This window comes from Atractosteus spatula, chromosome 11 (assembly GCF_055471065.1).
Source record: "Atractosteus spatula isolate fAtrSpa1 chromosome 11, fAtrSpa1.hap1, whole genome shotgun sequence".
Classification (NCBI taxonomy): Eukaryota; Metazoa; Chordata; class Actinopteri; order Semionotiformes; family Lepisosteidae; genus Atractosteus; species Atractosteus spatula.
In genome coordinates, this window is record NC_142716.1 from 28,883,096 (window position 1) to 28,911,060 (window position 27,965).

Below are 27,965 nucleotides of genomic sequence, written 5' to 3' on the forward strand. Positions count from 1 at the left end.
CAAAATACTTCCATATTATTTAAGCTTAAATACACATTTTGTATTAACTACATATAATAATAAACTATTAATGAATATGGACAATAAATGCAGAAAAACAGATGCCCAGAAATCGATTTTTACTGTTTTTTATATTTTGTATAACACTGTAAAATAGGTACCTTTCACGCACGGTTTCTTTTTACGCTACTGAAATTGTGTTCTGACTTGGATAAAGAAGCCATCTAAGAGATCTTACTAATTACACAATGTTTATTAACTTACCACACTTTCCGCACGTTGACATACCAGATCTTTCCTACTATATTAAATATTTTCTTCTATAACTTTAAGGAGAATGTAACACTACCATACAGTATCAAAATAGATCAAGTAATAACAGTAAAAGCTATGTTTTTCAAAACTTTGCCATATCCATGGTAACAACATACACAGAATATCAAGAGGTGATGTCACAATGCAAACATCTCATGAAAGTGCATTTATGCAAAGTAGCTATGCATGATGACAACATTCCACGTGATGTCATAAAGCTACAACCTTATATGGAAACTTTTAGGAGAACGTGGTCAAATTCAACTTCTAGTGTAATAGGTCTAAAAACCCAAAATATATTTAAATGGGTGACTGAAAACCACTTTCAAGTTAAGAAACTTTTTGTAACCTCTTAAGCACTATTATCTGTGAGAACACATTTAATTAAGTCTGCCAAGGGTTCAGGTTTACTCCATTCCAGAAGCGTTAGCACATATTCAAAACGAACATATAAATCAGCATAGACACAAGAAATATACAATATAAGAGAAATGCTACACTAATTACACACGTGAACAAGTGCAATTTTACGGAGATACTAAAAGAACTCATCTAGAAATATAAGCAGGCCTTGATTTTGGTGCATATTTTATTTACTCGGTCTCCGCATTCTTCCTGCTTTTTTAATTTTAATGCCTAGTCGTTTATAAACGACTGAAAAATACTAGTCGTTGTGTAAAAAAAACCCCAAAACAACTGTTTAGATGACTTCTAGAACACATTTTGCTCTGCAACATTCTTCCAAATGCTTCAAGTCAAACTCTACAATCTTTCTTTTCCATCCATACACCTGGATCTTTTGTCTGGCACAAGCCTGCGGTCACAGCACGGAGACGCCCTCGAAACGGACACACCCACAAGCTCTTGCTTTGTACCTGCAGCACTGGGCTCCACGTCAGCGCTGACACTGATCTCTGTGAAAGCGCTGGCAGCAGCAGTGGGCTTGAATCTCACGGAAGATGAAGGCAGAGAATTCGGGACAGGAGGCGCAGTCTTCATCCGGTCAGATCCGACTGAGGACGCTTCAGCCGGTGGGGTCTTCTGAGCAGCAGAAATTGTGGGAGAACCCGAGGGAGATGAGGCAGGATATCTCGGGGATCTCTTACCATCGGCTCCCAAGCTGAAAAACAGCGAGAAGAAATTCAGGAAGAGTGGACCGGGAAAAAAAACAGTCAACACTGGCCATAATCCAAGGTGGTTTATAATCGAGCGGCCCGAAAAATTGATCTACCACTCTGCTGATCAAAATTCTTGATTAAGATCTTAGGTTAGCTTCTATAAAAACGTCCAGTATTTGCAGTGTGCTACACGATCACAGGAAGGAGGTCATAGTAAGCCACTCTTTTAATTCTTTAGTTCCCTTCTCTCACCAATAGAAAAAGTTGACGTATTTTGAACATTTGGAGAAGTTGAAAAATAACATGACAAAGGGTAGAGTTGCAACTGGATTAAAGAGATTTTTGATTTTTGATACAGTAATCAGAAAATCTTAAAGTATACAAAAATCTCATTCTCAGATGCAAAATCAGTTATAAAAATGTACTTTTGGTAAATGTCATTGTTGTGCGATCCTTGTTACAATATAACAAATATTGTAACTGTAAATTGATTTGAAAGGTCCAGCTGAAGTGCATGTGAGAGGATTCCACTGAGGAATCCCACTGTCATACAACTAGCATCCCCCTCTGGTAATACTTCAGACTTGCACATTTTTCGGTTTCATTTCATCCCTTTGAAATGTACTCTCATTTTAAAGCAGGAAAAGGCAGCTGTGAAAACACTACTTGGCAAGAACATAACGGATGCCCAGCATGTTTCTTATGAAGTGACTGAAGTTAATCCAAAACCAGCCGATTACTGAATAATGATCAAAACGGCATAATTTATTAATCAGAATTAATACAGAAACTTAAAACACTCTGGACGAGTACAAAAGACGTCACGCAAGGAAAAGACATGAACATATCAGAAATATGGAGAAACACAAAGAAAGACGATATTGTTTGATAGAATCTTTGAAAAAAATGTCTTGATATACTTAGTTCACCCATTACACATTGACTTTTGCAGATCTACTTTCCAGAAGTAATGGTTGTGTTTAAAACAACCTTGGTTGAATGGTGTGGGAAAGACAAGAGAAAAACCTACACCCAAGCTTTAGTTTTCTCCTGGAACCGAAAGCAAAAGGTTCGATTGTGACAAAAATCTCCAACTGGCTGAGCGCCAAGGTTGTGCCAGTAGGGATCAGACCACCTCTCTTCTGAACAAAGGGCCCAGTGTCTGCCCACAGCCGCCCCCCGCTACGCTGGACACAGACCCTCTGACCAGACAGATCTGTGGTAACAGTAATATTTTAACTGGCAGCGTTTGAAACAGCTCAAGTTGACTTTAATTACTTGTATTATGTTTTGTGTGTTTTTTTTATCCAGACACCACTCTTGCAATGAAAGCAACTCTTGATTTATTTATGCCTGCTTTTGTTTTGAGAGCAGGTTCAAAACGACCAGTTGCAATATCACAAACGCATACTAAAGAGCATAGCTCTTTGAAACCATAAATGAAAAATACTTAGTACACTAACTTTTAATAAGTAGTTGCAAAACATGCAATCATATGACAAAAAAAGTCACTACCGGCATATGAAGTCTATGGTATTCTATTCAAAATTCACTAATGGAACAGCCCTTTAACTCAAATTAAAACCGCAATTTGGTAGTTTTAGCATTTTTCTGTACTGTGACTTTCATCACTCTGTTATTGTTGACATCTGTTGGCAAGACATGCAGGGCTGCTCTGAATGTGTTATGGGATTTAAATGGGAAAAGGATCTTTAACCAATGAAATTTAAGGTTAAATGACTGATGAAACTGAAATATTACATATTTCTAAGATTCATATATCAGCATGTAAGTTTTAATTTAAAATGATCAATCCACAGAAAAGACAATCAACTACAAAAGAGATCAAGAAAGATGGCTATCATTTCTGACCAGTAACTGCTTTTTTCAGACTGAACTCCATGTAGTAAGCTCAGGTGATCTGTTGCTACTAAACCCAGAGGGGTCGAGTGTGCGAGCCCAGCCGTGCGTCACCTGTCCTCTGCGCATCCGTTTGTTTCGGGGCTCAGCTCTGTGTTCCGAGGAGACATCTTTCCTGGGGATGCCCTCCTGTCCTGGCACACTGGCTCTGAGCCCTGCGAGGAAGGACTGTTATCTTCGACCAACAGCATTTGTCGAGGAGTGCTCTCCTCCGTCACGTCGCCACCTGCCAGAACAGATTCAGTTAATGATCCAGTGACTTTGTGGTGCAACTCCTTTCATCTTTCTACTCTGAAACAACAGCATAAACACGACATTCTTCCTTTTAAACAAGCAATACAAAGCTTGTAACTTAGTAGACAAACACGTTTATTAATAAATTCATTCCATTTGAATTGACACAAAATGCAGAAATATAACATTCTAAGCCCACAAGAAAGACTTTTTAATTCAACACATTCTAACTACATTTTAATTCTTCCCTTAAATAAACTGACTTGGTCCTCAGACCACTGACAAAACTTAATGCAATAGATAATTCCTGATTTTAAGTAGGGGTAGTCTATCAACCACATATATGCACAATTTGAGACAACTGAGATTAGATGAAATGTTATTAGTTTATTTGTTTTAATATTTCTCACCTCTCTTGCGACTGGAACTTGATGACTGTGGGGATGATGTCAGAGTGGACACGGATGAATGATGGGATATGTGTTCAGGTGCCTGAGAGTCACAGGGTGACTGATGACTGGGAAATTCCTCCTGAGGACTGCTAGCACTGCTTCCATTGCTGTTGATACAAAGCATGCATTTTATTATCAACAGTAGGCAGGGAATAAACAAGGTTTATATGATCTCAGTATTAAGTCCCATTACAAGATGGCCTGACTTTCATAGGCTGCTGCTATCCCATCATTTGACTGGCAGGTCTACCCAAAGTGACTTAAAGGATTACATACAACGATATACAGTACACTGCAATAAGATACATTTCCTGACACAAATGTCACCTATTAATATTATTCAATAACTTATTCAATAGATTAAGATACAAATTCAAAAATAAGTGCTTAAAGCTTATTGACATTGCTTAACTGCAACAGTTAGTCGTAACGATTCCAGCTGAAGTGAAAAGTTCATAAAACAGTTCCCATTGCACTAGTCTGGACGGGACACAAGGACCTACACTGTGGATAGCTAAAATATCTAATTTGATGTGATAAAAAGTGAACTGAAGGCAGAATTCCATTTTAATGGAGAACCAGATATTTAAAGCCTAAAACTGAGTTTTAAATGAGACATCGGGGAACAGATTGTGAAAAAAAGAATGTGATGTGCAGCATGAGCTCCCCCTGGTGGGCACAATGTACATATACCAATTTATATCCAGCTTGATGAGAACTTAGATTCTAAGACGCTACTTAATTATTGTTATATCAATATAAAAATGCATAACTAAATGTACTAAACTGATTCCAAATAATGCAAAAGGATCAGGTGTAGAAAGTGGTTGTTTTTTCATCTTGTCATGAATAACCAACTTTTCACTGGTGTGTAAGGAGAATTATTTATAAAGTCATGGTACAGATAAAACTGTAGTCTGGTGCATGATGGAAGGAGAATTTGGGGGATGGTGGGGTTCTACTAAAAATTAAATAGAGTGTCACCCCAGTTTGTGGCTGTGACAAAACCATCTTGGATATTTCTAACATCGACACTCCACAATTTAGTGTGATGTGCAGTGCTGCTAATAGTCTTAACTGACACCATCGTGGAGCTTGTTTTCCTGTCAGACTAACGCAAAGTAACCACCTTAGAAGAAACCCGCTTTTTAAATCCTTGTTTTCAATTTCCCCAGTGCTTCAGAACCTCTGACCTCTTAATTCTTTCGAACCTGTCGGGTTTCCTTGAAAACACCCAGGCTTTCATCTTGCATGCGATGGCAGAACACTCGCCCGACACGCACCTGAGCCTGGCAAGGCCTCGCCTGCTGGGGTGGCTGCCGCTGCTCGGAGAGGAGACGAAGTCGTCCTCGTACGAGGCCGATTCCGGAGAGCTGGTTACCCGCTGGAGGGGCTGCAGGGCTGGAGAGCTCCTCTCCAGCTTCTCTTCCAGCACTGGGGGAAGAAACAACCATCAGCCGAAAAATCCCACACAGGGCTGCAAAGGTGTGATGCATGCACCTCTGCTTCCTTTGTTCATCACCGATGATTGAAACTGATTAACTCAGTGGTTCTCAAACTTTTAGGGTCCAAGTACCACCCCTGATCAAACCAAAGCATTCAAGTACCACCTACAAGTCGTCATCTCAAAGAAACCACAAAAAACCTCAATGACCAACATGAGCGCGCGCACACACACACATTTAAAAAAAATAGCACCGAGCACTTATTTAATTTGGATCGTACCACCTTGTTCCGACGCTTGCTAACACTAGCAGTGCGGTCCGTGTCAGGTTCCGCAACAGAGCTAGTGCCGGTGGCCGATAGGGTTACCATACATCCGGATTTTCCCTGACACGTCCTCTATTTTGATCCTTATATCTCTGTCCGGAGGGAATTTCAAATATCCAAAAACGTCCGGGATTTCGACCGCTTTCTTTTCACCATGAAGAATAATGAACAAAAGTTTTAAAGATAGCAGATGAGGAGGGTAGAAAGATAGCAAGAGAATTTATTGACTTCTCTAGTTCGCTTCACGACCCACGTCGTTGTTCAGTTTGCGTCCCGTACGTGTATGATTATGTCACGAAAGAGCGAAATTGGGTGCCGATATCAGGGTCTTTACTCAGTCTGTGCAGTGCAGAAGCATTCTCTCGAAAGGCTCCCTATTCTGTTTCTCGTTTTCCTACCCTCAAGCAACGCCAAAGCGAAAGTGTCAATTCACAGCAGAACTAAAAAATAAATTTCCGTGTTTTCGAAGGGGCAAAAAAGACAGGGAAGCTGAATGTTTGGTGTGTCAGCCCGGTACTTTTGTCTCCGTGGCAAATAAAGGTGTACTTGACTTGCAAGCTCATGTTGACTCAAACACAAAAAGACAATTTGAGGAGAGAGTTCGCCAACCTAATTAACAGATTATTTAGTAAAATCTGGCATTAAAACAGAGGATACTGTTATTGCAGATGAGGGGACTTATGCATTTCACACAGTTAAACATCACAGTTACATTATCAATGAAAATAAAAGTGGGATATTTTGAAAACCCTCTCCATCCTGACCCCCTTCCCAGACAAGGCAATAGGAAAGTTCCTCAGGGTGTCCTCTTTTTTTGATGTTCAAATATGGTAACCCTAGTGGCTGCTGTATCAGAGCTGGCGCCAGTACTCTTGGTGTCTATTTCTTTCAGCCAAGACATAATACTTGATTTTTGCGAGGAATTCATTTTCGATCACTTGTTCTGTTGGCGAATGTGTCGCTAAGCTGTTTCGGAAAGTTCGAGAGGAGTATCAACACTCAAGTGTTTTCGTGCGCTGTATCAATGTACCTAAGTATGTAGGCTGCGTATTTCACAAATTAATTTAATTAAAATAGAAAAATACAAAAACCTGTCTCAAGCTTTCTGAAACCGATTAAGTAAATCACAGATGAAAAATTTACATCATTTTTAATTATTTAAATTTTTTAATTCCCAAATTTTCAGTGCACACAACAAATTTCCAGGGTCATCTGGCGTACCACCTGAGGGCGCTCCACGTACCGTACCACAGTTTGAGAGCCACTGGTCTAAAGAACAGACAAGATATTTTGCGTGAGTAACATCTACAAAAATCTCATCTATATTTATTTACACAAGTATTTAAAATGAATATTTATGAAATGAATAAACAAATGACTTGCTTTTTAACCCAGCTTTCAGTAGGAAAGCTATGATTCCTTGATTAAACTCACCACATTTTGTGCTCTATTTTTTAAAGAAAACACACCAGCTTACAGTCATATAAACAATTTCCCAGATTCACTGGTTAAATTAAACTTAGTTGGAGACTATAATAATGTTTTCTACAATGTCTTTTCTAGTGAAATGCCACTAATGGCCTACAAAACGCAAATACTTCATTTTACTTCTCTGGCAAATACTGACCTTTTCCATAGGTCTGGAGGCTCTTGGTGAAGATGTTGATGACACTGTGGGGGCTGCCCTTTGCAAGCTCCTCCCAGGGGCCTCGATCCCCGGTTTCAGAGACAGAGCTGAAAGCCGGATAGTTCTCCGCCTCTTTCTGGAAGTGAGAGATGGGACGGAAGGTGTTCTGCTCTGCCACACAGAACTCTCTGCTCTTCAGATGGTCAGCTGGTCTGGGGACACCTTTCAGATGGGATGTCTCCATGTCCGAGAGGCTGCCCTCGCTCAGGAGAGGCCCCTCACTGATGGAGTCAGCACTGGAGTCCTGAATGCTGCACTTCTCCTCCTCCTCTGAGGCTCTGGCCACCTGGCCAGCGGAGACGGACTGAGGCCTAGCTGGGTCTCGGAGCCTTTTGAAGTCATGGAGGTTACCTACTCCTGGCAAGGCACCATCAAAGGCAGTGTGGCCAGCACTCAGAAGCCTCTGGATTCTGACCGACAAGTCATCTGGATCACTGCTCTCCCGGACTGGGGGACTCACTGACTTTGCCCAGCGCCCGTTGTCGTGCTGACCGGCAGGCAGCATGTCCGTGTCCAAGTCCCTCACTGAGCCGTAATTAATGCCCGCTCCAGCCAGTTTCCGTGCCTCGCTCTCTATCCGTGTGGAGAGGGACGCGGCAGTGGCTTTCAGGGCTTCTATGCGGTTTATTTTGCTCTTGTTTTGAACACTGACTTTAGATAGATGGCCGGGAACTGAAAAGGGGGCGGCCTGGCCTCTGGTTTGGCCTTCCTTCTGCATCGACGACAAACCAGACTCCAGGCCCAGCAGCTGTGTGAAAAGGCCTCCTGCAGGGGGACCCAGAGGGACAGGTCCCCTGCCCGCTGGGCTCAGGCGGTCTGGCTGCATCCAAGACGCTCCTGCCAGATCACTCCTGGAGAGACAAGAGATACTAAAGCTAAAGATGGGCATTAAATTTAAACATGGTACTGTTTTACCCTAGACAATCTTAAAATAAACCCCCATCACTCTGTCTTTATTTCTTAAACCAAACTAATTATTTGCTTAAACCAATGCCCTAAGCAGTTAAGTCCTAAAACATCTGTCATTTTACAAACACTCCTGAAACCATTCAATCTAGTATCTAGTTGTACGCAACAAAATGACTTGAATTGGTTTAGCTACAGAATGTATTAGGGATGTATCATTTAAAAAACGCTATTGCAAGATACATTCCATAGACAACTTTTACATGTACACTTCCTAATCACTGAAATACAAACCTGATTAGGGAGTAGACCTTTCTCCTCCCAGTGATAATCACAGAACAGAAAAACACACCACGAAGAAGCTCTCTGAATATCAGAATTCCAGTACCTATGGTTCAGCGCACAACACCCAAATTGGGGTGACAAACACCTACAGATATTTTACATACTGTACCTATTCATGTTAATCTTCATCTTTTCATCAAAAACAAATACCGTTTATCAATCAGACACTGTTCTTCAATAAAATGGGTTTAAAATTACACAGCATTTTCAAAGCGTTATGTGAAGCTCACTGTACTGTACCCTATTGCTATGTGTTTAGTGTCCATGGAAAAACTGTAAACACAGAGCATAGATACAACCTGCATTTGCCTTGCAGATACCTCAACACATTCAATCTGCTAATGCAGCAATGCACATTTTAGAAGAAGGTTCATTTATTTTAAAACGTATGAGTGACCATGTTGGTTACTTGATATTTACACATAAAAGCAGAGATTTCAACAGTGCAACTTTTCACATCTGCTGTAATTAAGGAGTGACTTCAGTCACTAATACTTTTAGCTGCTTAACAGTCACAGCACCAGAAAGACAGTCATGGAAAGCCTGATCAGATGACTGAAACTGATCTATATCATAGGAGAGTCATGAGTCAGCACATGAAGAGGCAGAATGATGAGGAGAGAGAACACGACACAGATAAAAACGTTTCCTCATTAACACGACTGATGTTTGGTTTCCTGGTATATTCTTTTTACTGACCCCACAGCAAAAAAAATCCAATAGCGTTTCATTCATTTAAAACTTTTACAGACAAGCTCTGGAAATTGGCGTTACCTCAGAGATCCACCCAAAAAGAAAGGACAGAAAAGGAGAATAATAAAGATCAAAATATCTGCATGTTATTTTTATATTCTTAAGCCCATTAATATTGTCAGTATCTGCTTTAGTTTTTTTTTGTTAGAATGCACATGCAGTGGTTTAGGCTACTTGTTTACTGTATTTCTGACTCTGGGGAACTCACACATACTGCTGAAAGAGGCATATAAAATATCTGATGTAAGAGCTAATACTGCCTATCACAGACTTATCAGCACACAACATAGAAAGTCAGCAATTAATAAGCCTTGCTTTTTTTCCGATGTTAATCACATCACCATAAGATCTGAAACATCCATGCTCAATGTACTTTTTGATCAAATACTTTAACACTGTATAGTACAGATCTGTTAACAGCAGTATGACTCATACTTTTGAATTTCCCTTGTTTTTCTTTTCCAGCAATAATATACTGTTCTCACATCTCCATTACCTCAAAATCAGATTAGGAATTCTTGTTCTTATTTAATGTAAATCCACAATAAAGAAAATAAAAGCTTTCATGATAAAAAATTATAACTGTCGTTTGAAATAATTTCCCTAAATTCAAATGATTTTGTTTCCACTAAAACATGTTAATGCATGCAGCCTCAACATTCACTAGCTTGACTATTCTTCGACAATAGCCATCACATTTAAGTGTAGAATATCAGAAAAGTCATTAGAAATGTTTGACAAAGGTACTGTCAATCCAACATTTTTTTACTTTAATTGGAAAGTTTCTAATTACATCAGACAAACTGATTAACTACATCTAAATTACCTCATTTTAAGGAAGAATTAAATCACATTGAAGCCGAGGTTTATATATAATACAATATTTCCTTGGTAATCATTGATATACAATATGCAGCAAGTAGAAATTTGCTCATTTGGAACCCATCCTTAAAGAAGACAACAACCATGAAACCAAACCAGGTAAATACAAACAGGCTTTACTTCACTTGCACGCAAGGTTATGGACATATTATAATTAGAATTAAACTAGAGGCAAAATGAGAGTAGGGGATAGCTAACACAGATATAAAAGGTAGTCTTTCTTAACTTATCTGAACAAGCAACAACAGTAAAGGACAAACAGTACATGACATGCATATTCAGATTGTGAGAAGACTTCCTTATACAAGATTTAGAACAGATTTACTAGCAACCAAAGGCCTCCTCTCATTATAGGCATTTTGAAGTCATTGGTTTTCCTATCTAAGAATGACTTAATTGAATGGGTATATACAGTAAGGTATCATTTAGGGTTACCTGTCCAGAGGAGGGGGCCGTGGCTCAGACAGTGACAAATCGCTGCTTGAAGAAGCACTCTGAGGTCGTTCTTGGCCCTTGTTCTCCTTATCCGACTCTCCTGAAGGCTGGTATAGGGGTTTTGGCTGGAGGAATAAAGCAAGAACGTAAGTACAAGAATGCGGGTTTCTCACCTGAGCTACTACAAACAGAATGCAGGCTGAACCAATCCAGCAACTTTGTCGTTCATCTAGTAAACCTGCTGCTTCACCATATTCCTTTCACTTGACCAGTACAGTAATGCTGCTGTAGGCAAGTAGTTCAAATTCAGTTTTATCTATATATCTATCTTTAATATAAAGTAATACAGTAACAGCTACATTTATATAAGAGAAATATCTTCAATATTTTTTACACTAGGATTTAATTAAAATGTGATATAAATCTCTTCAAGACATATGCAATAGAAAACAAGTCATTTCACATTACCACGACACAGAACATAATACATTGTTCCTTATGGTACACACTTGGTAATCAGTGATACGCCTGGTCTTGGACAACCAAATGAGAATGTTTATCAATGAAAAATATTTATAGTAGTTATATTTACTTAATATTATAACTTACAACTACTTAATATTTATTAAGTAGTAATATAGTGACAAATATGATAACCATCCTCTGTTGCATACCCCTAACCCTAAGACCATCCCTGGAAGTAACACTGTAACGTATACACCATTAGTAACCTGTTAAATAATTGTTAACAGTCATAATGGAAAAAATGGAAACGGAATTATGGAAACCTAACTAAAGCAGATTTAAAAAAAATATTTATAACATAAAACAGATTTTACAAAAATGTATAACATCACTAACATTTCAAGATGCCTGTATACATGTTATTAACATGCACCAAAAACTACTATTACTAGTTCAGCAGCATGGTCAGACCAGAAGTGAACTTTCTTTCAATTAAAAGTGTATTTTAATATGTACATAGACTAAGGAAAAAGAAAACAATATTTCCATAAGGATTCGTCCACAGCTTAGCCCATCCTTCCGCTGTCGTCCTCTCACCTGCAGGCTGTTAACCACTGGCAGCGACTGAGGCAGCTCCTCCAGCCTGTCATGCTCCGCTAGGAGTTTGGAGTAGGTATCCTGGAGCCGTTTCTGCGCAGGGCCCTCGGGAGCCAGCCTAGCCTTGGCGAAGCTTTCTTTCTGCTTCCTGTAGAGCTCCTGAAGCCTCTTGTTCTTGCGCTCGGCCTCCTCCTTCTGCGCCCGCTTCTCCTCCACCTGCCTCTTCCTGCGCTCCTCCTGCTGTCGCGCGATGTACTGCCGCACCGTGTCGGCGTCGTAGTGCCGTTTCTTCGGGCCCTCCTGTTTGCGCTTCGCGGGACTGGCGCTGCGGGAGAGCCGCGAGGGGGCCCCCGCCCCTGGGCCCTTGCTCCCTGGCCGGCGCTCGGACTGGCCGGCCCGGCTCTCCAGCTGCAGGTCGTCAAGGATGCCCTGGATTTCCGCCGACAGGAAGTCGTTTTTGCGTGGCAGTTTGTCCTCAGCCACTTTTGGCTGGGAGCTCCTCAGCTGGCCCTCGGACTGAGCCCGACTTCTGGGGCGCTCGGCACTGCTGGCTCTCAACCTGCGTCTTGATTCCAGGCGAGTCTCGGAGGTTGTCCTTGTGGGGGGTCCTGGAACAGGACATCGGTTCAGGTGAGGAACACCAACCAACAGAGCCGAAATGAGAAAATAAATTCCTGAAATGATCCAGCACTGCTCAAGACAAATTAAAATCCATTTTAAAAGTGGAAGGCGAGATCTGACGTGGTGCACCGGCGACAACGTTTATCATAATTTCTTTGTTATACGGAAAAAAACATTTTTTTTACATTTTTGTCAGAATCAGGTCAAAAGAAACTGTCAGAAAACTGCAAGATTTTTTAAATTCAGTCTTGGGTCTCCAGGTGCATGAATAACTAACAATCATCAAGAATGACGCAAAATTTCAACCTAAACCAATACCTTTAGGACTGGAATCAGTTTTAAAAAAAATGTCTTAAGTAGTCAAGTTTAAGATACTCTAAAATGATCTAAGCAATCAAGAGTTCTGCTGGAAAGTTACCAAAGACACAGGGGATCCTGAGGTTTAGAAATTAGGAAATACAATCACAGCCCCTCATGTCTTACCAATACCCAGGCCTTTATGTGTTTTTACTTGTGCTGTCCCTTAGTATCCCACATTCCATGTTAGATGCCATTTTAATCTGGAACAAGGTCAACCCCAGGGAAGCGGGTCACACAATTGTGCAGCCAGTTAGAAAAATCAAGTCAATCCGCATTTGTTCCAGTCACTGCCAATAGCAACCCATTTCTCTAAACTACACAGCCTCCACTACAGACGAATGTTTTTCACTTTGCATTTTTCCCCCTTTGAAACACTATTGTTCAAAATAGCTGGCTTATTTTGATGTTTTTAGCTTAAATAATATCTCCGTTTAGAAATGCTGCATCTATAAGTCACACAAAGACATCTGGAAAATAAAACGTTATGGAATTCATACAGAAAATCATGATGGCTGTATTTCACAGCCTGCACAAAAACTTAAAAAGAAAAGCCTTCTGCAAAAGGCTAGTGTTATTTTAGCATGATTCTCCTACTTACACATCCCAAAAGGAACTGGTGATATTGTTGTTCTTTCATTATTAATCATTACATATTGAAATTATATGATATAATATGAAATTGATATTCTCTGGCTTTTCTAAAACTAGAAATTATTTTTATGGAGTTCATTAAAATTAATTACTCGTATTTACATCATATAAGACAGTAACTATCTTCATTCCATTCTCTGATTGTACTATCTGCAACTGTTTCTTCATTCATTTTTCTATAATTCATTTTCTATTGGGATCTCTTCCATACAAATACTTTATAAAACGAGTTTAAATTAACATCCCAATCAAGTGCCTCAGAATTGAAAAACACTGTTCTGGGAAAAACATTTAGAAATTTGAATGACAGGAAAAGCATTAGAGGCTACAAGCACAGCAAACCATGCTTTTCATACGGTTTGCACAGCAACAAATGTCTGAATGAACAATCACAAATGAACAGCCAAACAAAAAAATGTTCTTCAGACAACAAAGATGCCAAGTATATGACATTAGTGCAGGAATTTGTAAACTGCTTCCGAAAGCTAATCCAGCTCGATTTATAAATTGCTTTCAATCATTTCTATTCCTAGTTTTATCACAGTGATCAATGTCAAATGCACAGAAAAATAAAAGATGCAGTATGGCAGAACTATAGATATATCTGAGACAATTTTCTGTCATTTGATCAAGATTTTTAGAAGCATAAGTTAATGACTGTGTGTTAACTAGTGACCTGTCACTGCAGAATGATTGCACACAGCATCCACATATCCTATGGGATACTGCCTTTGTGCCCACCTGTTCTGCTGGATCTGTCAGCGGATTCAGCCCTCTGCTCCTGCATTGTCTTGGGTGCTGGCCCTAACACCATTTTTACCAGCTTCTGTCCTTCCCGCCATGATGCTGTGCTGATAACGTGTCCTGTTTAGATGACACAAACGAGGAACAGTTCTGTTAAAGCTGAATCTGCTCACACATTTCTCCTTACCACAATATCTCACATTTGCTGAAAACTTCAAATGGATAATTTTGTGGTGAATGATGTTACATTCAACAACCCAGCCACATGGAGTCTGCATTGGCTGTGAGCCGTTTTACTTTTAAGGATTCGTCTGTTGTCTGAAGGTGACATTTAAAAAAAAAAAAGATGCATCAAATGGTCATCACCTTGAGTTATTAACTTTGTGTATCAACAGTCGCCATGGAATTGCCCTAATGGAGATCTGCCTTTACTTGCAAAATGAATAATAAATACAAATGCAATTGCAAAATTGAAGTTTATCATAACATACTAATCAATCATAATTCAACTGACAACAAATTCCTACTTACAGTAATAGCATGACAAGAGACCAAGTGTTATATAAAATACTGTGATGTTTATAATTTTTTTAGTTGTCGTGTCACTTATGTCTTTTTTAAGGCAAAGCAATCCACAGGCTAGATGCACTATAAATCTTGCTCTCCAGAAAATTTCATAAGCTGTGCATGTAATTTTAATGGTTATGTTAGGCTCGTTTTACTTACACACCATTTAGTAAATTAAATTTGAATACATAAAACAACTCATGCAGGGAAAATATGCCAATGAGTTGTGGATTGATTGGTATGGAAAGACTTTGAATGAAATGATGAATAATATCCAGCATTTAACATAATACTTAAGATTATGAGACAGCACTGCATACATGCAACTGTATACTGTATAACCGAAGTACTGCGACTAGTTTCTAGGTCTTTTCACACAAACATCATATCAACAGTTTTTTAAAAGATCTGCACCAGAAAAATAAAGGATCACATACAGCTGACATTTATCTCTGTTACATAACTTAAAGAAAATCATGGATAAAGCATGTAATTTATATTAATAAGGTAAACCCTTGCTTTAGCGGACATCACTTTAACAGGCTTAGGATTTAACAAAATCTGGGGTTTTGGCCGCAAACGTGATATTCATGGTGTGATCTGTAGTCAATCTAGCTAAACACATGACACTGAATTTCAAATGCAGTAACGGATGGCACTGGCAACTGAATGAATAATTCAAAGACGAAGGCATCATAATATCCCAACTATACAATGCCAACAAGTCTGGCCTCTTCCAGCGTTAGCTCAGCAAGGAAAGTATCTCAGCATTGTGTGTACACGCTGACAGCTTACAGATTGACACCTGTAGTTGTCAGCAAGTGACGGAGACCTAGGGTTCTCAAGGATATCATGATCGACCACAGTTTACCTCTGACAATTTTTTGTTCATATACATGGACATAGACAGCAATACTGGACGCACTTTTCCCTTTTTAGTCCGGTAAAGAAAGGGTAAACTGTGCTGTAATAAACTACAGGGTATTAATATAAACAGTACAGTAAAATGTGTACAACTGCACTGCATATTAATACTGTACCTCATATAACAGTGGATTTTTCCATCATCATTAATTATTAAATCATCACTAAACATCGTTCGTGATATTCAGCAATAACAGAGACCCCTTCTCCCCATTAGTCCTTTAAACGGAGTATTTAGACAAAAGTGCTTTACAAAACCAAAATGCTTCTCTGAATGTGGGTTAGAATTAGTCTAACTTCATCTTATGAATATTGGATGGTTTTATCTATATTCTTGGAGCTGCAAAAAGTTTCAAGAGAAGATTACAGGGTTGCAAAGAATGGATTTAAATGAGTGAAATTAATCACAACTGTGATTAACAGCATATGCAAAATTAATTATATTCATATCCACAGCACAACACTATTTAATACACCATTCTTATAGATCTAGAAAAAAATAATTGAAATCTTCTCGACAATTGGGAGAGTGAAAATCTGTATAATTCAGTGTCTAAAACAACCCATCTGCCACTGTTCTTAAATAACTAGTTTGGGGGTCAAATTCAAACGTGAGATTATCAACATACCCAAATCTTTTTCTGCACCAGACAAAAAATGTTTCCAACATTGTTGTACTGCACTTATTGGAGATGAAATTGTAAGCAGTGAAAAAGCCACACCTCAGGAAACTGGGGACCAGAAATAAAAATCAAATACAGGGCACACCTAAATGTAAATTATTGTAAGTCTCCAGTACTTATCACCTCTATGTAAACCAAAGAACGTGCACAGGCAGTAGCGGAGCAGCTGTTTGGTCTGAAAAGCAGCTAACAAAGCTGAACTTGATAGCAAGACTTCGGCATCCTATTTTTAGCAGGCGGTGCTGAGCAATTGCTTACTGCAGACGGCAGTGCTAAGGGAGGATGCTGGAAAGAGGGGCTCCAACCACTCGGCACGCCACATTCCCCAGAGGATCGGGGCAGGGGCTCTGTCAAACAGCTGGGAGAACTGGTATGTGAATAAGCCCAGGGCTTCTCCCACACAACACCCAGACAACTGGATCATTCCAGTGACTCCAAGGGGCCCTAAGCCATAATCCAAACACTATACATTTCTCCACTGGCGAAGGTATGACAAACATGCCGAGCCCCACTTGTACCACGTGCAAAGTTATCATAGCACAGTCCAACATGGTACAAGCTTCAGATACCTTCCTTAGCCTCTTATCCTAGACTGGCATAGAGTTTAAATGGAAGATATAAAGGCAGCTAATGGAAATGGATGAAATGGACAAAACATAGAAGACCTGTTAGTTCTAGTTCATATTAAGATTTTTATTATGGTAGAGACTAGTGTAAGTTACATTTTGAAAGACAAATCTGTATTATATAAGTAACTTTAAAAGAGAAGAGCAGAAGTCAACATCTTTAGCCTGAAATTCGTCTGAAATTCAGGTACCCAGTATTCTGAAGGGAAATGACCAAATCAATACAACACAAGGTATATCCTAAGTGCATTTATCCATGCAATGTTTGACACAATGTATAGAATTTGCAATAAGACTTTTTTGTGTACTGTTCTGGTTTGTTCTTTGTGTGTTCTGGACTGTGAGTAACTCTTCTTAGTGCATATCTCACTGTACTGATTGTATTGTATGTATTGTATTATTATAATTGTATCATTCGTTACACTGTAGCTGTGTTGTCTGTGTTAAGCTGCTGTGGCACTGCAATTTCCCTCACGGGATCAATAAAGTATCTATCTATAACTCACAAAGGTGTGGTACATGATACACAGTAAAGCTTTAGAAATGTTTCAATACGATATCGAAGACAAACTGAAGACATTTCTCGCATTTGTAATCTGATTGATGTTCATTTGTAAAGTTTCCCATGATCAAGTGCAGCAGCACATTACTCAACAGTGTTTTTAATGTAGTTCAGGTGGGTAGCTGCGTCAGCATGCGTAGGCTGCAAAGGAACAAGTAATAGGTTTATTCCATGCTGAAAAAAAGAAGAAAGAGAACACAACGTTTCGGCCGTGGAGCCTTCTTCAGGTGTGACACCTGAAGAAGGCTCCACGGCCGAAACGTTGTGTTCTCTTTCTTCTTTTTTTCAGCATGGAATAAACCTATTACTTGTTCCTTTGAGTGTTTTTAATGTATGAGGATAACGAATAAAGGGCTGTCAGGTAGGATTTCTCAAATTCAGGTAGGTAGCTTCTCCAAAAGCACAACTTGATCTACTCCTCAGTCACCCATTTGGCCTTATCTCAAAGAGTAACCAATTGATTCTTTTCATTTCAGAGATCAGAAAGGTAACTGTAATACTAAAAAAAGGCTAACACGATGGCTCATCTTACTGTTTCCACACTTCATCTAACAGCTCAGTGCAGAATTTTTAGGAATGGGTGGAAATGATACACAACTATAGAAAAATGACCTAAAAAACTACCTAAAGGTTTCCTGTCAACCATGAAAGGACAAAAGTTTTTATTCAGGTGCACATGTAAACGCTAAAAAGTAGCACTGAGACCTCTACAGGATAAGCAAACTAACAACATGAATGAACAGATGAAAACTAATGTAGTACTCCTCACTTTATTTATTATGCTTCAACAAATAGTCTCATACAAAGAATAAAAAAAAGATTCCTTAAAAGATCAAACCTGGCTTGGCATCGGGACTAGGTGATCGAGCAGCTTTGTGTACTTTTCTCACAGGTTTCAAAGCCTTCTTGTCTTTTCCTTTCTCTGCAGGCTTGTCCTTTGATTTTGCACAATCTAAGAGACAAAACAAATAGTTAACAAAGAGTAAACTTGTTTATGAAGCTCAGATTATAAATTTGAAGCTCCTGCTTTGTCAGTAACAGTATGTGCATCTCATGGTTCTTTGTAAAGCAGATGAACTGTTCATTTCCTTTTACCTGATCAAGTATTTGTAAATATGGTAAGAAATTACACTGTGATTTCCTATCAATAACAAAAAAATTAAATATGGAGCTTGTGAATCTCTACTACACCACACTGTGCAATTGGATTTCTTTGACATTATGAAACTGAGGTTTTCAGTCTCAGAACCAGAACAAAAATGACTAAATGCTAATCAAAGACTTGCTCAAGTGGTGACTTGGCAGTTATAGGAAAATGTAAGAGCACGGTTTAGGAATCTAAACAGACAGCTGGAGGTTTACGGAATGAGAATCCATTGAAAAAACACAGAATACCTAATTTGGAAGCTTCTTGAAATGCTGCCTGGCAATAGCTTTGCATGGTAGCACGCCAAGAAAGACTGAATGATTTGAAACTTTAAAACTACGCAGGTTTTTTTTTTTGAATGTCTGTCAGTTTTTGAAATATTCAAATACCTCCACTGATGGATGGTTTTTATGTTCAATATGAAAAAAAACTGCTTTCCAAAAAAACATTTAAACTTTTGCATAAACATCCTTGACATTTCAAGAGCTTGAATTAAGCAGCTGCATTTTATTCTGTTAAGACCTAAATGTAACGCACTTAACAAATGCTTTGTTTAAACATACATGGAATAACTAAAAACACTTTAGATCTTAAAATTAAGATGTTTTTGAACTGTAATGCAATTTTAAAAACTGCTTAGGACAGATGTAATATTTTAGCATTTTGATTAAAAATTTAGATGCTACCAGAAGGTTAACAACAAGAAACATTCTGCTCTTACAAGCGAATCAGGGCTACATGAGCTGTCAATTTGCTTTTTAGTTAAAAACACATGATGACCTCAAATGCCTCTTCACCAGAGACATTTGAGGCATTTTAAGATGCAAACCCAAGACAAACTGGATGCCTCTCACCTGTCAGCTGCAAAGATAAATCCCTGTAGATCTCCCTACTAAGGTTCTGGAAGTCCTCTTCACGCCACACTGTGCCATCTGCGGTGCGAATCTTGGTCTCCGAAGGATTGAAACCTGAAGGATTAAACAGTGGCAAAACACTTATATCAGAAAGGACCAACTTGATCCACTAACGAAGTGAATCAACAAACTGTGTTACATGCAGCAGGCCACTACTCAGATCGGTGAAGTTATTAATGTAAAACAGCATGAAAGGCTTTTAAAACACAATGAAAAAAGATCTTCGTTTCTTTTTAATTTAAACCGAACGTATTCCTTCCCACTGTTATCCTCAAGAACAGCAGCACTTCCAGACCACAGCAGTGGTCTAAAATCCTGTATGAATTACCAATAGGATCACAAGATCCATTCAGTGAGAGGAAAAGACAAAAACATTACTGCTACTAAACACACTGAATTTCAAGGAAACGGGTCAAAATTATAAAGTCAAAGATTATATTAAACACAGTTCCAAGGAACACAACACAATAACACAGTGCGTGAATACAGTTATAATGTTAAAAGAACATAAATCTACTGACGTTGATTAAAAAAAAGAAATAACACTTATCTGGATTTCAAATGCTCCTATGAGAATTCACCTGCTATAACAATAGACTACAAGCCCATTTTGTGCAACTCAAAAAAACAAAGCCTAAACATTCCTCACGCCTCAGCAGTCATATCACCCTGCAACTCACAACTGGCAACCCACTGAAGCTCAGCAGGTGTGAGCCTGGTCAGTACCTGGATAGGAGACCTCCTGGGAAAAACTAAGGTTGCTGCTGGAAGAGGTGTTAGTGGGGCCAGCAGGGGGCGCTCACCCTGCGGTTTGTGTGGGTCCTAATGTCCCAGTATAGTGATGGGACACTGTACTGTAAAAAGGTGTCGCCCTTCGGATGAGACGTAAAAGCGAGGTCCTGACTCTCTGTGGTCATTAAAAATCCCAGGGCATTTCTCAAAAAGAGTAACCCCGGCGTCCTGGCCAAATTTCCCATCGGCCCTTACCAGTCATGGCCTCCTAATAATCCCATCTATGAATTGGCTTCATTACTCTGCTCTCCTCCCCACTGATAGCTGATGTGTGGTGAGCGTTCTGGCGCACTATGGCTGCTGTCGCATCATCCAAGTGGATGCTGCACATTGGTGGTGGTGGAGGGGATCCCCATTACCTGTAAAGCGCTTTGAGTGGAGTGTCCAGAACAGCACTATATAAGTGTAAGCAATTATTATTATTATTATTATTATTACAATAATAAGGCTGTACCTTTATATGTAGGTGCAGGAGGTGCTGTGGCCACCTTGCGGATTTTGGCTGTTGGTGCTGCAGTCTCCGTGCTGCTGACCTCCACAGGCTGGTCCAAGTGGCCCAGAAGTCGCTCCCTCTCGGCCGCCTCCTCCGAATGCTCGCGCTGCTTGCGGATTCGCTCCTTCAGTTTCTCCAGCTTGTTGTCGTGCCGCCGCCGCCGAAGGTTCTCCAGCCGCTGGGAGGCGGAGCCAGGGCTGGATGACTGTGACGACTCCACCGCCTGAGCCCCATCCTGGCCTTTACCACTGGAGGGACAGGGCCCTTCGTCTTTCGGCTCCCCCGTGACCCTACCACTGCAGTCCCTGTACCCATGGTGCTCGGTGGCACTGGACGGCATTTCGGAGGTGTGCAGGGCCTCCAGGGCCGTCAGGTCGTTGAGGTAACGCACTACGGTGCTGTCAACCGCAGAGGAGCGCGTACTGTCAAAGTCTCGGCACTGGAGGTGACGGGTGTCACTCTGGTAGATCAGGCGGCTGAGCCGGTCATCTCTTGCCTGTGTGCTTGAGGGGAGCTCTGACAGCAGACTCTGTGCTTCCAGCTGGCTGGGTGTCACGTGAGGTGGAATGGGGTCTCTGCAAAAGAGAAATTGAAAACCTTGAATAGTTATTGCAGAAGCCAATATTATCCCATTGAAAACAAGACCCTCTTTCCCCAAGAGTATGAGGCTGTAATATGCTTGATTGATATAAAGGAGTCAGAGAAGAAAAAGTAATACATATGGCAAGCCAAAAATGTAATTAGTGATCACAGATTCATTTAGCTGTCTAGTTTCACTTAAACGGGTTCAGTAAACAATGAATGCAATAACAGATTATCTTAGCTTTAACTGGATGTATTTGCTTAAATACTTTTGGATTGAACACGGCTAACATGCACACTTTATTTTACGCTTGAAAGCTATTGATAAGGACACATCAAAACCATATGAGATGGAGACAATCTGTCCTTTAACTAACACCTGTGTTAAGGTAGCACAGTCTGTTTTTAAAACCTGTTTGATGAGTGACCTGAATTTTTGTAGATTGCAGATTGTAGGTAGATATCTATAAATCTTACATGATTCTATTAAAGAATGATGTGCTCACCCACTTAACCAAACCTAGGTTTTAAGGCTATCCAATCCATATTTAAATAACAGAATGCACAACATTATGATCTACTTCAGATTTTGCAGACTCTAAGCTCTCAAATAAGTCAAAACCCGTGGAATGACATTTCAGTCTATAATTCACATTGCACGGATAGAGATCAAACAGGAATAAAGCCAAAAAAATATTGCACTTAAAACTAAATTCTGATAGAACATGCATTGCGCAAAACCTGCAAGGTTTTGAGTATATTGAATATCAAATGGTCAAGATGACCTCCTGTTTGCAACCATTCTTATTTATCAGGAACAAGTAATAGGTTTATTCCACGCTGAAAAGAGAAGAAGGAAAACACAACGTTTCGGCCGTGGAGCCTTCTTCAGGTGTCAAGGCTCCACAGCCGAAACGTTGCGTTTTCTTTCTTCTCTTTTCAGCGTGGAATAAACCTTTAACTTGTTCCTTTGCAGCCTACGCATGCTGACGCAGCTACCCACCTGAACTTCTTATTTATTTATCTACACACTGCTATGAATTAGGCAATGAACACCTTAGGGAACGTGCATCAGCAGAGCACTCCCCGGGTGAGACGGACAGAATCCGCTGACCTGTAAGTGACCAAGGGGTCCCTGAACTCCACGCCGCTGGCCTTCTTGACATTACTCTCCAGGGTGGTGGCTCTCAGGGGGCTGCGAGAGCCCTTCTCCCTGCGGGCCCGGCCGCGACTCCCCGCTTTCAAAGAGGGGGCCGAGTGGGAGGAGTCTTCTAGGTGCCGTCCGTCTGACGGAACAGGAGGTGGGCTGGTTAATGTGCTCGCATTTTTAAATACCTGAGCAAAGCATTCACCAGGCATTCGGCAGCACAGCAGAACTCAATCAAGCAACTTGTGCATGGCAGAAATCAGGTTTTACTCCTTACCTACTGATTAACTCATGGAATTCAGCAGGAATGTGTTACATATTAAAAACAAAACACAAAAACAGGAACGTCTTTGAAACAAGTATAGGAGCTAGAAGCAGGCTTTCTGCTGGCCTGCGTTTACTACCCACCTTTGCGGCTGACTTTCCTGGTGGCACTACTGGACGTTTTCTTGGTGTCCATCACAGAATCCAGCAGCACTGATGTACTGGGGGCAGCTTCCAGGCGATTTTCAATGTGTCGGAGCTGAACATACAAGGCAAAAAAGACTTAAACTGGTTCAGTAAACGCAGTAAAATGTTCATCAGTTTTCCCCCCACAAAGTAACAGGCTCTGAAAGCAGCTACAATTACTGCTCAGAACAAAGATTTTGTGTTGTATTTTAGAGCTTTGGAGAATACATTTTTTTTTTTAGACACAAATGTCATTTGTGTGTTTTTTAAACACCCTACATATAATTACAAAGACCTGTTTCAGTCTGAAGGGTGAATGTTTCCATCAGTTAATGTCAAACACTTGCTCTCCAAGGCAAACGGTATAAATGTACAGAACACAAGGAAACAACACACCTAACACAAAATGAAGCAGACAAATCTAAATTAGGTAGGTTTCTTACTGTTTAGTATTTCTGTATGTGTCCTGACCACGGTGTTACTGCCAAATCTAGACTTTTAGAGTGTGCAAATAATGCAGATTTAAAGTCCAATAATTATTTTCACTTAGGACAACATCCAGGCCAGACTTAACATAACGTAGCCAGAATAATAGCATAGGGATTTCCCAAGTGGCTACACAGAACCAGATGAACTCTGCCAGGCGCAGGGCTGGGATTAGTCACACAGGACTCAAAGACAGAAAGCACCACCTGTGACTAGCCAGGTGTTTGCAGGCTTTCGCTTACATCATTAAGTGATGTGCCACTCCTTCAAGTGTTCAAGCACCGTTGAGCTTACAATGTTGTCTAACGACAAAAGGCTTTCCAGATGGCATGCTGCAGGAGGCAAACTCTCTCCTGAGCAACACAGGAGGGTCACTCCCAGCTTTTAAGCCAAGTATGAAAAAATAACCGTAGAAGCCTGAATTGCCTGAGTTTTAAATTTTAATTAAATGCAAGAAAAGTGCAGATACAGTAGATGTACTTACAGCAGCTTTGGTCTGGCTGAGACTGTCCCATGCTGTTGACAGTTCTGAAATGTATAAAAGAAGCACATATCAAGCAGCCCAATTATAAACCACAACTTTCAAAAGTCATAAAATTATCTAGTATAAATAAATACACGGTATCAGTTACTCGCCTTCACCTGCCCTGCAATACCATGCTAAGAAAGATATTTTGGTATACTTAGTTTAAATGAAAATGATAAACAAATGCACTAAAAATGTTTTATGAAACAAAATCTTTGATCACCAGTAGAACACTAAGAAAAAACCTTCTCTTAAACAGCATTAACCTAGAACCCATTAACCAGAATCCAATATGAATTTAAAAACTTAGTATTCAGTGGCCCTTACATAGCAGTTGTCATATGCAGCTGTGTTTGACCCTGAACAGTCTTAGCTTCTATCTTTGCCTCCTGTGGTGCTTTAAAAAGTATCAGTTTTGCTTTTACACAACATTCTGAACCTGTTCTCCAGATCAGGAAACATGAATAAAACACCTTCTGACACATTAAATGTTCATTTAATAACAAGATTTCACCACACTGTGAAAATTACACCTGAGTGGTAAAAGCCCATACCTTGTGCTTTACTGTAAAATCATTAAAGGTAGATAACGTATTAGATATTTTGCATTTAACTAAGCAAATAAGCTTCTGAGTACACAAGTTTCATTTCAGTACTTTTCTATTTAATTTAAAGTAATCATACAAAAATCATGCACATAAAGCATTTGCTTGAAACATACTGTTCTTTGTTTGTACAAAATTCAATGTGCCTACAAAACCTTGCCTAGGGTTAAAACAATTCACAGTTTTTGTACAAGTTTAAATAATTATACTCTAGAAACTTTCCGTTTAGTTGCCACGTAACTAGTATAGTAGTATGTTAAGAGCTATGTCATTTTTGGAGCCTGATTTTGTCAGACCCCAGAAGTCTAGACCTCATCAGTACTTGGACAGAACTCCTACAAACGTCACCCTGTACCACCGAAAGGTACTAGCAGACAAAAGCGATATTATTAATCTGCATTCTTACAACACGTGTTCGTTATTAATCCTATGGCACTGATCATAAGAAAAAGAATGCAAATTTTCCTTACCTAACCAAATTGATTAGCTAGATTATCTCCTATGCAGCAAATTACTGTGCTTGTGTAATCGATGAAAGCCATTCTCTTCTTGATTAAGCACATTAGAACCCTTCTGGATGAAAAGTGAGTGTAATACTGTAAATAACCACGAGGGCTAGGAGGATGAATCTGGTCATATAAAACCATGCTATTTTCGAGAGGTCTGATCTATTTATTCAGCTCTGTCCTTCAGCAGACTCGAGCACTGAAATGACAGCAGATAGGCGCTCACCTCTGCCAGCGTCCCGGCCGGCGGGGTGCACGGGCGCCGTCAGCTTCGCCTCACTCTGCTTGCTGCTCCGCATCTCTCTCGTATGCCTGCAGTGGACAAACAGCTCTGTGTCAGAGTGCTCCTTGGACACTTCCAGCCAACAGTTATTGAAACCTCAACTGCATTCAATGACTGACACATAGGCAAAGAAGTGTTTTTTTTGTTGCCAACTTTAGAATACAGCTCCAGGAAAAGCCACTAAAAAGTTGCACACAATTTGGCGTAATCCTTAAAATGTGATTTGACATAGACCTAAGTCTATATTACAGCTTGACTGATCTGTTCTTGAAAAGAGGCAAAATTAATGCAGGGTAGTAGCAGGACGGATTATATTTGATTTTCTATTAGAATTACTTACAATTCTACAGAATTAATAATGCACACAGACCAAATGCACAAAAATATCTTAAGGACAGCAGATAAAGCCCAGTTTTTCTGGTCACCTCCATAGATAAGGTTAAGCTTGTTTGACTTGATATCTGAAGTGTTGTTTGAAGGTCTGAACCAACCCTTAATTAAAGGCAAAAGCAAAATATCTATTTAATGTCTATTTGTTATACAAAGTTCCATTAAATACAGAAAAAAAAGGTGTCATTCATGTTCACATTTTTCTCTAGTAGGATAATACAAACACTTATTGCCAATTATCAGGTTTTATGTAAAATGTAATGACTATTTTGAGTTCAAAACATAGGCATATATATCCCACACAGTATTTCTAAAACAAGAATTAAAAACATAGCATAGATATACATGTAGGAAAAGAGTGAACTGCAGAAGTAGAGTAAGAATATGAATACATGCTGAAGAAGCAGCTGAGGTAGCTTGTACCTGCAGTAAAAGTGAAATTGTAATAGTTACAGATATTCTTATTACTTGAAAACACGACTACTCACCCCCATATTATGTTAACAATAACTGTCCAAGTCAAGACAATGCAGCTTAGCTATGATGAACTGGAACATGTCATTTGGCCTCTAAGCCAAATAAATTCAATTTCAGCAAAGCCATCAGCTGCTTACAGAGATCAGATGGCAATGTATATCTCATCACTCTTGTTAGTTTTAGTTTTATTTTATATCTGCAAGGGACGAGCACAGGCCTGCACAGTTTTAACGACATATCATGAGGACTTCTTTCAGAAGCTTTGCTGCTCACGGTCAGTTTTCTCAGAAATCCTTCTTGCTTGAGAATCATGTAATCTGATTCTGTGACAAAGTTCAAACAGGTAAACAGGAGACTACCTTCTAAATGGACACAGACATTGTTATAACAATAGCACCCAAAGCAGCTATATTTTGTTATAAATACCTTTGACAAAACTTCTATCAAAATAGTTCTGATTCACCTTACACCTTTTTTAAAACTATAAATGTAGAAAAAGAAAAAAAGGAAAAATGTAAGAATCTGTAAAAAAAAACAACCTTGAATTAACCGGCTAATAACCTTTCTGAACTCACGCAGATGTATAAATACTTCTCCTTTTTCTTTCAGCTCTCTGGGCTGAACACCAGTGTTGTGCAGACAAAGCTTCTTTCCCAGATTTCATTAACCACTGCCGTTTTCTAAACGTGCCAACAATGCTTAGTAAGACTAAGCAGTTTTTGCTCTTCTACATGCCTGGATGGGAAAAAGTGTAGCTGGACGGGAAACGAACATTAAATCACATAGAGCTGATTTACACATGCAATCAAGGATCTCCCTGCACTCCAAATACTGGAAGCCCCGAGACAAAACACCCTGAATCACAGATTCTGAAAGAATACTCAGGCAGCTTTGCTTTATGAGAAGTTAAAAAGGTATCTGCACATATTCTTTTTAACCAGCAGGTCACTGAGGCTGGACTGTGACCCTGTTTACGTCATGCAGACAACCAAGAAGCTCTGGAGAATACCGGGAGTAGCTCCAGTTGTGACAGTTCTTAAATTAATTACTAAAGCAGAGCAGCTCATGCCAAACATAGGATGATAAATTGCAAGGCTGTACAGTATATGGTTTTTTTTTTATAACTGTTCTCTTTTTCAGACCTCGCATTTGAGTTTAAAGGAAACACGATCATCTTTTGCAGCACATGTTGCTTTTCAACACAGAACAACAAAGACATTTGGCACTTGCAGAACTATCCTACACATAAATGGTGTTTCCTTCATAGTAATATGCAAATTTTGCAACCTGTTTACTAAAGGCACTTTGAACTCTAGGGATTTGTCTTACAATGAAAAGGCTAAAGGTCAACAATACATTTTTCACCTTGGACAACTGATACATGCACACGCATAGCCAACATGACTAAATCACCACGAACCTGCATGCACTGTTGAGTTTTTAAGCTTTGGTATTAAATATAGCTAGTTTTGCAATGGTCTCACTTGCCTTTTAATAAAAAGGAAAGCCTGTTCACTTTCAATACCTGAAACTATTTGGAGCTCTGTAGA

The 27,965-nt window shown here is 39.6% G+C and overlaps 1 protein-coding gene across 3 annotated transcripts in view; it reads right to left on the reverse strand.

Moving 5' to 3' along the window:
• cep350 (centrosomal protein 350) overlaps positions 1–27,965 on the reverse strand; it is a 65,641-nt gene that overhangs the window by 28,185 nt on the left and 9,491 nt on the right. For all 3 annotated transcript variants that reach the window (XM_088927521.1, XM_088927522.1, XM_088927523.1), the window contains 15 exons: positions 25,492–25,577; positions 24,113–24,156; positions 23,101–23,215; positions 22,660–22,831; positions 20,925–21,538; positions 19,619–19,732; positions 18,456–18,569; positions 14,253–14,375; positions 11,880–12,487; positions 10,818–10,942; positions 7,437–8,347; positions 5,323–5,473; positions 3,998–4,146; positions 3,408–3,579; positions 1,191–1,435 (listed from right to left, as the gene is read on the reverse strand). In XM_088927521.1, the coding sequence (XP_088783647.1) occupies positions 1,191–1,435; positions 3,408–3,579; positions 3,998–4,146; positions 5,323–5,473; positions 7,437–8,347; positions 10,818–10,942; positions 11,880–12,487; positions 14,253–14,375; positions 18,456–18,569; positions 19,619–19,732; positions 20,925–21,538; positions 22,660–22,831; positions 23,101–23,215; positions 24,113–24,156; positions 25,492–25,564 (3,730 nt within the window). In that variant the 5' untranslated portion in view covers positions 25,565–25,577. The remainder of the gene's footprint in view (positions 1–1,190; positions 1,436–3,407; positions 3,580–3,997; positions 4,147–5,322; positions 5,474–7,436; positions 8,348–10,817; positions 10,943–11,879; positions 12,488–14,252; positions 14,376–18,455; positions 18,570–19,618; positions 19,733–20,924; positions 21,539–22,659; positions 22,832–23,100; positions 23,216–24,112; positions 24,157–25,491; positions 25,578–27,965) is intronic.